Source organism: Amblyomma mixtum, chromosome 8 (genome assembly GCF_055824585.1).
Source record: "Amblyomma mixtum isolate Tamu chromosome 8, ASM5582458v1, whole genome shotgun sequence".
In the NCBI taxonomy this organism is placed as follows: Eukaryota; Metazoa; Arthropoda; class Arachnida; order Ixodida; family Ixodidae; genus Amblyomma; species Amblyomma mixtum.
This window is the reverse complement of record NC_143019.1, coordinates 60336114-60349194: the sequence shown is the minus strand read 5'-3', so window position 1 is coordinate 60349194 and position 13081 is coordinate 60336114. Positions and strand designations below refer to the sequence as shown.

General features: G+C 45.4%; 1 protein-coding gene across 4 annotated transcripts in view; it reads left to right on the top strand.

Annotated features, from left to right (window-relative positions):
• The window catches only part of Sym (symplekin scaffold protein), a 39720-nt gene that overhangs the window by 13998 nt on the left and 12641 nt on the right, over positions 1-13081 (top strand). For all 4 annotated transcript variants that reach the window (XM_089558280.1, XM_089558279.1, XM_089558278.1 and 1 more), the window contains exons 14-26: positions 1127-1205; positions 2030-2097; positions 2228-2351; positions 2439-2464; positions 4859-4916; positions 5580-5790; positions 6751-6832; positions 7415-7597; positions 8853-8925; positions 10583-10661; positions 11233-11302; positions 11483-11591; positions 11912-12012. In XM_089558280.1, the coding sequence (XP_089414406.1) occupies positions 1127-1205; positions 2030-2097; positions 2228-2351; positions 2439-2464; positions 4859-4916; positions 5580-5790; positions 6751-6832; positions 7415-7597; positions 8853-8925; positions 10583-10661; positions 11233-11302; positions 11483-11591; positions 11912-12012 (1263 nt within the window). The remainder of the gene's footprint in view (positions 1-1126; positions 1206-2029; positions 2098-2227; positions 2352-2438; positions 2465-4858; positions 4917-5579; positions 5791-6750; positions 6833-7414; positions 7598-8852; positions 8926-10582; positions 10662-11232; positions 11303-11482; positions 11592-11911; positions 12013-13081) is intronic.

The window sequence follows — 13081 nt, the reverse complement described above, 5'->3', positions numbered from 1 at the left end:
CGGTTTTTCAGACTCCAGAAGTATGTGTGATAGTCCCGGCCAGTAGAGGCCCAGAACGTCAACGGCCTCGCGGCGTCAGAACTGATCCCTTCGTGGGGACCCATCTGTGCTTCCTACCAACCATCCATGCACTTATTTCCTCCCCTAGCTTGCTCTTCTCCTACTGAGGAGAGAGTGTTCAAGGCTGGGCGACCGAGCCACTAACCAAGAACGTAACTTAGGGTGAGATGACCCGGGCCTACTCCACCGGTACTCCACAACATCGACGGTTTTCGCCGGACTCTTACGAGGCTGTACTAGGCCCCCATCCCCTGGCGTCCCGCAGGCGGTTAAGCCTGCGGCCGGCCGTGAGGCCGCTTCCCCGAGGCAGCGTGTCCTCAGAGCCTGGCCACTATAAACCCCCGCGCGGACCTGGTTTCTCCGTAACCAGAAACCGGCGCATCGGTAGCCAGACTTGCACGCCCCCGCGTGCGGAGGGAAGTAGCATGTATTCGAAAACCTTTCGATCTTTGGACATGCCTTCCGGGCCAGATTTCGTGAGTCCAACTGAGTATAAACCCAGGCCTGCCTCCGCTCAGGCATCGGACCTCACGCACGCGACTGGCCCTCACAGTCGCCTGGGAGTCGCTGCCACTCCCATGGGGTTTTGCATCCCCAGAGGATGGGTCCCGGCCGTCCCATCCCCACTGCTGGCATTGCACCGGAACAAAGCCTAGTAGCCGAAACTACACCAGTCCGTATCCGGTGGCGGGGGGGGTGCCACGAGCAGGCTGCACAGTCAGATTTCCCCCCCGGGTGAAGAGACAGAGGGAAGAGGATGGGAGGCGACGCGTGGCATAGTGGCTACGGTGTCCACCTCGACTGCTGAAGGTTATTGGTTCGAAATACACTGCCAGACAAGGATGAGTGCCAGGGTCCCATGGCTCGGCGCCCAGTTTCTTTTTTTGCTGTTGCACCACAGATAATGCTCAAACATTCGCGTTTGAGCATTATCTCAAACATACTCAAACATACTCTTAATTGTCCTGTTATTTATTTTATTTTTTTTAGCCACAAACAGTTTAGCACGGCATTATCACACAACTGCTGACATGCTACGACTGGACTTTTGTTTGTTTATTTTTAGGAGCAACAACAGCAGGACGAGGAGTCGATGCAGATAGAGGAAGCGGCGCAGCCAAAACAGACAATTCAGACGCTCCTAGGTAGGCTATTTTTGACATTCTGTTCACTCTCAAGACTTTGTGTCATTGAAAAGCTTTGCAAGCTGGTGGTGTTAGCAGTAGATGTACTGATAAATGTTGTTGTGAAGCATTGTTGTGTTTGTTTCTCATTTCATTTCCAAGCCGCCGCGGTGGCTCAGTGGCTATGGTGCTCGGCTGCTGACCCAAAAGACGCGGGTTCGATCCCGGCCGCGGCGGCTAGAATTTCTTTGGAGGAGAAATTCTAGAGGCCCGTGTACTGTGCGATGTCAGTGCACGTTAAAGAACCCCAGGTGGTCGAAATTTCCGGAGCCCTCCACTACGGCGTCTCTCATAGCCTTAGTCGCTTTGGGACGTTAAACCCCATAAACCAAACCAAACCATTTCATTTCCAGGTGCGACCAAGCCCAAATCTCACACAGCTCTCCTGTGTTACAAAGAGCTGTCAGCTGTTATAAAACATTTCTGAAGCTCACAATAAGTGCTGTAATCACAACTTGTTGCAGTGCTTGTACATATCACTTTCTGCGCATTTTGGCTGGTAGTAATTATTATATTGATAACACTGCAGCAATTGCTTTTGCATCATTTAAGAAAGACCTTATGTGGGCACTTTAGCTGTGAAGAAAACAAAAAAGAAGCAAGTGGTTTGAGAATTTGTGAACACACTTGATCTTTTGCCAACAGAGCAAAATGCGCTTGTTAAAAGCAACACAAAACACTTTTAACAAGTGTGTTTTATGAACAGATACCAGCAATGTAGTTGTTCATCTGAAGCTTTTTTTTTCACTTTTGTTTCTCATTTTTCTTCTTGTGTGTATTTGCAGGCGGTACAACAACAGATACCAAGAAGAAGGAGGCAAAGAACGCAGTCCTTTTCCCCACAGGCTTCGAGGTAGTCTTTTTTTTTTTGCTTGTCTTCTTGTGCTTTTCTTCTTGCCCTGGCTTACAATGCTTTCCAAAGGCATGTCTTATGAACATTTTTGTGAGCTTTTCTGTTTTCTTTTACTTACCTTCTCTGTCAGGCTAAGGGCCGAAGGCCCCGACAGATGAACTTGTTGGACATCACCAGGCCCCTGTCGGAGGAAGAAACCACTCAGATGCTTGTCTCTACCGTCAGGAGAATTCTCCTCGTTGGTCGTGAATCAAGTAGGTGCATGGCACTGGCTTGCATTACGTCCCTGCCACCCCTCTAGCATATTCCTGCTTGCTTACCACGTTTTTTTTTTGTTACAGAGGCACACAGTACCAGCATATCACCGGTAAGATGGTTTCTGGCGTATTTTTCTTCATGCCTGCATAAGTCATGTCTTGTAATGCATAATGCAAGAAAAAAATATTGGCTGCACACACACAGCTGCTGGACCTTCAGAATATGGTTGCTGTGTCTTGTTCTGTGCACATTTATTTTATCGTTGTGTCAGTTTTGAAGTTGTTAACGAGGGTTTTGCACAGTCTCTTAATTTGAGAAGAGAGTGGCCCTCAGTGTTAACATGAGCGCTTTTGGAATAACTCCAGAAATGTAGAGTAGTACTTCATCGCTGAAGAGTCTGAATTGCCTTGCATTTTACTATCACAAGAATCATGATAAGAACAGCCAGTAATGGGAGTTATGTGTGGAAAGAACCTATAAGACCAAATGAAATGGATATATTCATATGAAGGTGTTTTGTGTAACTCGAATCCGGTGTTCTTGTTTAAAAGATGATACATTTGTTTATATGTAACATATGTAAACTTTTGTAATATTGGCTTTAAAGGTTCAACCTTAGCGTTGCACTTTAGGACCTTGTTCTGTATTTTTGTCGCATGCTTGTTATGCCCACTGTTAATAGACCTTATGCAAAATTGCTGCCATCTATCGGAGAAAAGAAGAACCAGTGGAAAGCCGCCATGTTGGAGGATGACTGAAGCTCGCTCCGCCTCTGCTCTCTGGATTTAGGCGTGCCCTGCGTTAGCTTCCTTGCTGCTGTGCTGGCTCGAAAATCTTATTTACTGTCACTTGAGCCTGTAAACATGACTGAATGGTCAGTCGACGTGTTTCTGCTGCCCAAGTTTTCAAGAGACCTCGCAGACACTTACTACGCGTCCAAACCACTTTCCGAACGCCACCGAGTACGAAGCTACAAGTTTTTCACGGAGTCCTACGTCAGTTTGCCGGCGCTGAACACCAAGAAATGTACGAAGCAAGTGTAATTTTCGTTTACGGCTAAAAACGTGCGCATTTCGGTCTAGTTTGAGTCAGTTTTTATTTGGTTCGATACTTTTTGCGGACGGGCGTGCCGCTTGAATTGCTGTTGTTGTGGTAGCGTTTTCTGTGTGTCGCGTCGGCGCCGAAAGCAAACGATAGTAAAGTTCACGCTCATGTTGGTAGTGTCGAAAAAAGTGACCTCTCAACATGCGACGCTTTTCATTTTCCTTGAAAAGTTCATACAGCATTTGTTTGTTTGCCCTAGTGCTCTAAAGCCCCTAGATTGCCCTAGTGCCCTAGACAGAGAGAGAAAACACTTTATTATTATTACCGGGCACATAGACCCCTAGGTCCCCGCACGACCCCACTACACAAGTGCTTACTATTCTTGGACTATCGCCGTTAAAAACACGTACTCCATGAATGCAGCAGTGTCTATGGTTTTACCACGACGAGCAAACAGTTGTGCACTGATATTTTTGGAGGATTCTACACGCGTTATGCATTCCCGCTACTACTAGTTGGAACTATGGTACCGCTTGAGCGGCTCCCTTTACAGTCCTTTCTTTTTTTTTTTTTTTACGCAACACAGGGTTTCGTGGAAACCTGCCGGTTAAGTGAAATCGCTACACGCATACAAGCTTTCGCTCCACAAAATAGGCACCTTTCCCTGGTCTAACAGAAACGATTAACTGACTTGCAGAGCGCAAACGTTCTGTGCCACGGGCACTTGACCCTTGCTAGTGTTTCCGTCGAAACAAATATTCGCACTAAAAACTAACGCGTGTAACCGCTGCGGCGGATAACGCTAGGGGCGACGGTTCTCACAAAGCGCGACCCGTACCACTGAACAGCTGATCACGATTACTCTCTTGCGAGGCCGATAATCGCAGCAATTCACGGGCAATCGCAGGAGAAAAACAGATTTTGTGTGATATTTTCTTCGTGCCTACAAAGCTTATTTCTAATTTCATTTGCTACATGGCGATAACGAAATGTGTTGCGTGATGTCTCGACATGTAGCGACGGTTCTGCAACATTTGTGCCGCGGATGTCGGGGATCGCAGTCCAAAAACAGAAATGCGCTCAAATCAAGCGCTCTTGCCTTTTTTCCCTGGGCGTCTTTGTGACCCCTTCTGAGTACAGCAAGGCACTGAGCAATATGTGGGCATACTGAGGACGGTGAAACTCGAGCGCGCGCGACGAGCGTGTACCAGTACGTGCTGTGAATCCGGCGGCTATCCTCCAACATGGCGGATCGCGCGCGGCGACCGCTAGATGGCAGTGCATTTCGCATAAGGTCTATAACAATGAACGTTGAAGTGCAGCAGTGTAGCAGTAGTAAACCTTGGTTCATGTCGTGCGAAACGCCCTGTTTATTAGCTTTCAATCTTGACGCATGTTCCGTGGGCTTGATTACATTTGATTTGACTTGTCGCCTGGTTTGTGTTCCTTTACTCTTCAGGTCCAGGTCAAGATTCTTGCAGGCCTTGCTACACAGTTTGGAGGAGAAATCAGCGCCAGTAAGTTAAGCCCCCATCCTCTGTGTGCATTGAAACCTACATGAAGTGGACTTGACTGTGCATGAACATTTGATTCCCTGAAATATCCATTTGAGCTGTTAATTTAGTTTGTATCTGGTTTATGAAACCCAGGCTCTTGAATTTTGTTATATTGTGAACATGTTATATTCCCAACTATATGACACTGCGCTTATAATGTATATTTAATGTTTGAACTGTATCTTGCATATAAATCTAAGTTCTTAATTTGTTTTTTATGAGGACGTCTATGAAAATGAAAAGTAAAAAAAAATTCAAAAAGAATCTGTACTTTCTGTTCATCCCAGGACAAAGAAACTACATCAGGAATTGTAATCAGTTCTACAAAAGGTGCCCTACAAAGCAGAAACTTGATGCACTGATTAGCTGGGCGACAGAAAAGCAGCGACTAACGTAGCAACATTTCTCTTTGCGTGCTACACAGGAGCACAAAGTTGCATGCTACGAATTGCAAAGTTGCAAAGTTGCATGCTATACAAGTTGCGGCTACGAATTCATGCTTAGCCTACTGGAGTGTGGCGATAGAGTGGAATATTTGCAGTTGGCTTTCTGCACTTGAGAATCGCAGTGTGAGTCACTTCGGTTTTTATAGTACGGTGTGTTGTCTCTACTGTTCTTCCGCAGTGTTGAAGGAGTACATACTGGAAGACCTGCGCGCGCATGTGGACATTGCCCTGGCCTGGCTGTACGAGGAGTATGCGCAGCTGCAGGGCTTTCTGCAAGGGGGCGCCGTGGGCCCAATGGAGAAGAGTGCCAGCAGTGACTCGTACGTCCACTGCCTTAACGGACTGCTCATGGACATCCTGCACAAGTGTGAGCCACGGGACCGAGACGCGTGAGTTTTGATGGATGCTCCCTCTGTGACACAAAGGGCTCTTCTTAGCCTAGCTCAGGTGTTTTTAAAGGGACACTGAGGTCAAGAAATTGGCCTGCCACTACCACGTGCTAATCGCAGCCGCGTTCAATCGCAAAAAAGATCATTCTCACTCAAAACGGAGCCTTTATAAGCTAGAAAAGGCAAAAAGAAAAATACAGGTCTCGTCATGACCAACTGATTTTGCAAGTAAAATGCGTGCGTCGACAACAGTTCTTGGACGTGGATCCCATATGCTACGCACACCGCCATTCACTTCAACACGGTGGCATTCGGTGCTTTTCGGTAAGGTTGCACGAGTTTAGATTGGTTGGTGGGAAGGTTTTTAAATCCAATATCCCAGCTAATGAGTGTGTCTTTTACTGCCGTACACACATCACCATAGCCAGAAAGAGGCTGTAGGCTGTAGTACACAAGTGTTTTTCACATAGTGACGCTACTTAATGCAGACACATTTGAGGCTTGAAGAAAGATTGCTTTTGATGACTCTGTCAGACTTGTACGGGGCTGTTCTAACCTTTGGTCCCCATCATTGCATTGGACTGTCACATGGTCTAAAATTAATGCTGAAAGGAAATGTGCACTTCCCAAAATTGGTTGTATCGTGCCTGGTTCTACAATTCCATTTAACCAGTTAGTACACTGCAGACTGTTTCCAAAACTAATTGCTCCAGAATACAACCTTTGTTCAACCGTTCAGCACTCTAGATCACAGGCTCTCTGCCCTTAGATGAAACGGGCTTTTTTTTTATTGCAGCATGGTGCAGTAACATGTGTGGGCAAAGATTTCAGCACACTTTTAATATATCCAGGGCCATCTAGACACGCAGTTAGTGCTTTAGTGGAGTTTTGTATATTTGATACAGCTTCTCCTAGTTCTGTGTAAATCCTTTTCTTTCTTTCTTTTTTTTTTTCCCCCAGGTTGTTCAGCCGCTTCTTCTTGGAGATACCATCCATCACATCAGATGCGCTCATAATCCTGAAGCAGTACTGCCAGAATGAGGTGAGGAGAAGCACTGTGCATCCATTCATGTTCTTTGGCACGAACGAATGCCATTTGTTGAGCAGTATTGCAGGTTATTTGGTTGGTAACACATGTGCGAAAACATTTCAGAGTTCTCGGGGAAAGTTAATGTGCGGTAGAAGTGCTTAATACCTACAGCACACTTGTCTGTACTGAGCGGAGACAATGGGAAATTTAATTTGTCAAGGGCATTGTGTTGCGTTAACCCTGTCACAGACTAGGCCATAGTTCGTGTGATGTTTGGTCTAAGTCTCATTGCAGATTCATCGCATGACCTTTTGGTGTTCTAGTTGTCTTGGTAAATCCACATGTTAAACTGAGAAATGCCAGCCATCATGTGCAATAAAATTTGTTTTCTCAAACCAGCAGGGCGCTAGAACGATAGCTCTCTCGGGTGTAAGTGAAAGCAAGACAGCCAGATTGTGTTATTTCACTTCACTTCACTAGAGTAGAGAGGTTTTACTTCTGTGTAGTGAGTGTCACTGCGCAATTTGTGAAATGTGTTTTCACCTGAAGTTCGGAGGTCAGTTAAGACTTTCCTTTGGGTTGCCACATTCCCAGTTGACAGTGACCAACGGTCTGTCAATCCTGCGGTCTTTGGTGGACTACCGACCTCCGGGTCAGCTGGAGTACCTGCAGAAACTGCTCGAACTGACAGTCTCGCCAATCCAGGAAGTGCGTCTCCAATCGGCCAAGCATGCCAAACAGCTCCATGAGCGCGGCAACTTCCGGCCTATCATCGAGGTAAAAACCTGCATCTTCTTTTCTTCTGAGTGTTCTTTCTTTATTTTTCTAACATGACACTCTTAGTGTTGTCCCCCTGCTTGTTTGAAGAAGTGATTATTTTTAAACAAAAGCGAACACCTCAGTGAACAAGACAAAATCTATATTTGGCCGAAATAACGCACTTTCAGTTGGAGGACAATTTCCTGTGCAGTATTGTTGGTATTTATTTTAGACCGAAAAATCTAACTTTTGGATCCTACACAGTCCGAAATATCAGTCGTGGTAATATACACAATCCCATTAGATGCGCGATGGTTCCTAAGCAGATCCGAATTGTTGGAGTCCCAAAAATCAGTCTGCTGCTGTATTGGCTCAGTCCCAGCGAACACCCATGTAAGTCTATGGCACCAGATGCTCGCTAATTCAGATGCTAAGGGTCTCACACTGGTTCATTCGAACTGGTACTGGGCACCCATTGTCCAGTTTTTCATCAAATAAATTTACCTTGATGCAGGAAATTCTTGACAGTTTTTTCGGACTCATTCGATAATTCTAACATTTTTTTCCAGTCCCTTGCAGTTCGAAGTAACGAGCTTTTACCGTACAACATTGCCATTGGAAATAACAGAGCTATAGTATTTCTTTGCTCCATGCCAGATGGTGCTTATCTACTAAACGCCTAAGTTTTTTTATTGATATTTTTAAATCCCAGTTTTAATTGCTTTGTAAGCCACACATTTGGAGCACGGTTCCGTGTCCTGCTTGGCCCGGGAGTTTTTTGTTTGTTTGTTTTTGTTTGCAGATCATGCCAAGGCTATATTGTGTAAAAGGGCTGGATTTGCCTTTTCCGCTTGTATTTTGGGAGCCAGAGTTAAGAATCTTATTCAATCTTTGAAGCCTGTGTCCTTGGTTCTTTCCTAAAGTTGGTTTATAAAAAACTACTGGTTTACAAGCTTGAAGAAGCAAAGGAATGTTTTTAGTGTCTCGAAGCAGCCACCTGAAGGCAGAACTGATATGAAATGTTGGCATCATTGCGTAGACAAAACGCTCCCTGGCGGCCAGGCCTTTCGCTCGTTTGTCCTCTAAGTAGAGAGATGGGCTAGTTGGTCTTGGTTAATTCGAGAAGGAGGCATAGGGCTCATTGTATTAGAAAGCAGACTAGTTAGAGTAGAAAGGTGGGCTAGTTGGTCCTTTTTTTGCTTGTCCCGCATGTGTCTCCTTCCTACGTGCCATCTAATTATATGTTGAAAAAATGCATTCGCAATGATCGCAGGACTTTGCCTTGATGTACCTGAGGTACCTTCTAGAACCGGCACCACCACAGCACTTGTTCCATAGCTGTCCAGGTGAGTTTTTCGGTCCATGTCCGCATTAGAATATCTGTTTGCTTTTTGAAGACATTGCAGCACGTTCACTTTGTTATGCAAATGAACTTTGTTGAGCGGTTGCACTCGTTACAGTCTACGTGCGACTGATATGCTTGTGTTATGCCCGTGAACCAGCTTTAAAGGGGCCCTGAGGGCGAACTGAAGTTCATCCATATCGATGAAACTATAAATGGCACAGGCACTGGCATGACCGCTGTTCACTTTAATCATACACCGCTGTTCAAACACTGCTGTTCAAACACCGCTGTTCAAACACCGCTGTTCACTTTAAATAGTAATCATGGAGCCCTCTCCTTATCGAAGTCACAAGTTTGAATTCAGTGGTGGGGATGTGGGGAAAGAAAAAAATTATGTTGTATTTTTAAATTCAATTTTCTCAGCATTAAACATGTCGTTTGCTGAGGAACAAACGTCAGCTGAGCTGCAAAAAGCCAAGGGATGGATGTTTACTAAAAACTAAAATTTGGTTATGTTGTCTCCAGTGTCCATTTAATGTGTGACCGACCAACATGTATGACCAGCAAGCAACAACGCACTGCCGTTGTTTTTACTTTCATAGCACCACAATCTCCTGTGTCAGTTACGTATGACTTGCCGGTTTCTTTTTTTTCTCTCTCTCTTTTTTGGTTTTTTTTTTCTTTTTGTGTGGTGAAACACATGTGTTGAAGCTGCATGGTAGTTCGGCAGATGGTACCGTACAGTTCTTTTATTTTTTCTTTGTTTTATGAATGTTTACCTCACTTGAGCCTCAAGCTTGGCTCAGTTGTAGTTTCCCAAAAACCCTCAGTTTGGCTGTGATAACAGTGGTTTGATGAACTCACAAATACTATTTTGTACACTCTCCCTGGGTTTCCACCATGTACAGCCGGGGACATAAGTCTCCGGACCACGTGTTCCTCAAACGAAGCTTATAGCTCTAGTATCAGACAGCAGCTGGAGACCGCACTTGTGGAGATGAAAGAACAAAACTTTTACCTTTTACCTGCACATGAAAGAACTTTTACCGGCACAAGTGTTGTCTCCAGCTGCCGACTAATAGCAGAGCTATCGGCTTCGTTAGAGGAACACATGGTCCGGAGACTTTTGTCCCCGTCTGTATATCAGTATGCTGAGATAATGGTGCACATCAAAGAACCCTGTGTGGGCAAAATTAAGCATGGCCCAAGTCGCTCGGTGTTGCTGTGGCATCTAAAAGTCCACTGCTGAATCAGCTAGTCAACCAGCCAATTTCTTTAGAAGTTCCACACCATAGCATTTTATGGGGCCTAATGGGATGTTGCCATGTGGGTGGCTTACAGGGCTTGTTTGTACCGAGCTGTGCTGTTTTGAAATAATATCAAATTGAAATAAATCAGAGCTGCTTCCCAGGTGCTTTGTTGAAAAAAAATATTGCAGGAGGATGAGAGAGCGGGAAGGCAGAACTGAACGGTGTGCTGACTACCATTGGCAGAGAGTGTGTGGAACAAGCCCACCACCACTTATGTGTCAACTTATTTTCTGTTTGGGCGCTGCTAGCTTGTGCTGGTGCTGTTTATTTGGCGCACGTATCGTGCCATTTGATTCATATCAGCTGAAATGCCTGATGCATCACTTTCAAATTTTGATCTGTGCGCAGTTTGGATGGAGGACCAGACCAAGATCTGTATGCAACTGTACATAAACCTTCTGCCCGTCAACCACAAGCTCATCCACGAGTGAGTATCTTCGCCCATGCGTCTGTGCAATGCGCTTTTCAATTGAACTCAAGTCGTTATGGGCTCCCATATGCTCCCATAGACTTTGTGTTGTGAAGCAAGCTATAAAGTTTGGTGCTTCATTGTGCAGCAAAACTTTAGTTTGAGCTAGTTGGTGTACAGACATCACAAAAGTAAAAAAAATAGACATCCTAAAAGTGTGCTAGTTGCTTGACTAAAATCAAGCTTAACATTTAGTTAAAGGATTATTTTTTTTTCTCCTTCCTTGTACCCTCGAGGATGTTTGTGACACCCCTCCACATCTTTTTTGTGCTGAGCTATCTGGGCCATATTCTGAAACGATCACTTTTGGTGGCACTTTCTGATTCCATGTCGCCAAATGCATCACCTCATTGCATTAGTTTTGGCTTGAAATTGTCATGTTTCAAAGGCAGTTCTTTGCAATAGGGGGGGGGGGGGGGGGGGGGGGGGGGGGGCACTGTGTGCCAGACGCTGCCAGTAATAGTTTGCCAGTTTGTAACGGCCAGCTTGGCTGACAACACTTTTTCTTTCTCTTATTTTTTTTTTGTAGCCTTGCGGTTGTCTACGTTGGTGCCATTGCTGAAATCAAGAGGACCATTCTGCGTGGCCTTGAAGGACCGGTACAGTCGTTTTCGTGAACTGACGTTTCTGTTCTTCAGTGATTAATTTAGGTGTCCTAACTTATTCGTGCCATGTGTGCTGGCCGGTGTTCTTGTTGTCTTTCTTTCATTATATTATTCTTTGTTTTCCTGTCATAAGGGTACTGTGTCAGCATTCTTGTTTTGCACGCGTAAATGCAGGTCAAAGGCATGGGCATGTCATCTCCCGAGTTGCTGCTGCTGGTGGAGAATTGCCCGAAAGGAGCTGAGACTCTCGTCACTCGCATCATCCACATTCTCACCGACAAAAGTGAGGCTGCCTTTAGTATGCACGAGTTTTTAAATATCCTATTTCTCATACCCACATTTGATTCTCATTGCCCGGCTATCTGATTGACATCGTGCTCAAAGGAACAGCACATACCGTAGTTCATTTAGGTAGGTCGTACCCAAGTGCTAGCGATGAATACTGTGAACTTTGGCAGTGCTAATGTTATTACACAATGTTCTTAAGCCAGCTTTTCTTGCACATATCACGAGTACTGAGCATACGTTTTATTGATGAAAAATAAATGTATTGTTTGTGTGTCGGTTGTGAAAGTTCTACCTTTTACTGCTTCTGTTTTTCAGCTCCACCATCATCTGAATTAGTTGCCAGGGTCAGAGACCTTTACCACAAGCGAGTGTCCGATGTACGGTTCCTCATTCCAGTGCTGAATGGTCTTTCTAAGGTACGGTTTGTTTGGTACCCGTGACGTGAAATAAATAGGTACTCTTGCATCGTGCTCTATTTCGCCAGATTGGTTTGTGGTAGGCAGTTGTTTGAAGAAGTGGTTAAAAATGACATGAGAGGAATGTTTGTTTGTCCTTTGTTGAGGACCTCCATCATCATGCTTGGATTTGTGCTTACTTTGGAAAAAATGTGATTATTTACCTGTCTGCAAACCCTGTTTGTTTAAGAATCATCATCAAATTAATTTATCAGCCAGCACCAAATGTAGCATGGGGGGACTAGCATAGCATCATATGTCTTAAGCGTGGCCTGCATGGAGCGTTTTTCTGGGCGATTCGTTGGTGTCGACGGCACCAGAGCATTTTTTTGCCGCTGGAGAGGACGTTTTTGCAAAATCGTCGGGTTCTGGCGGAACAGAAAAAAACGCCAACGCCCCGCTGACGCCGGGAGAGGGCAGCAACAGAAGGCCAATGAGAACCAGAGTGGGCGTTACGTGATTCTGGACGGAGCCACGCTGGCCGAGAGAGACCAGCTCACGAGCTTGAGCTTGAGATGGCACTGTAGCTTGACCCACAGAACTGCGTCGCGCTTCCCGGAAAGACGGGCGTTTGGCGCTCCGAGGGTACCGAGGCTTGGGTTTCGGGTTTCTCAACCGAAATGGCCGAGCAGCATGTTGTCTTTCGGAGGAGTTGCTTTTAGCTGGCAGTGCGGTAGCGTCCCTCAGGAGCACGCGTAAACGGTAGCACCATCTAGTGACAAGACGCCAAAGCGCATCAACGCTGTGTAGAATAAATTTTCATCCATAATTTCTTATAACTAGGTGCGTGCATTGCAAGCCTTTTTTCGTTCCAGGAAGAAAAACTGCAAATAGATGAAAATGTAGAAAGTGACTAAAAGCTAGACAACTGCTCCGCCAGATGTCGTTCTTGCGAGGTAAACACGTTGCATTTAGTTGGGCCTAAGAGCTTGAAAATCGCCAAATTATTTGAAAAACATGAGCTAGGGTATCGCTTATACCTCTACGCGTGGGCGAGCTGTGCGAAATAAAAGCGAACTGCTACCATTTG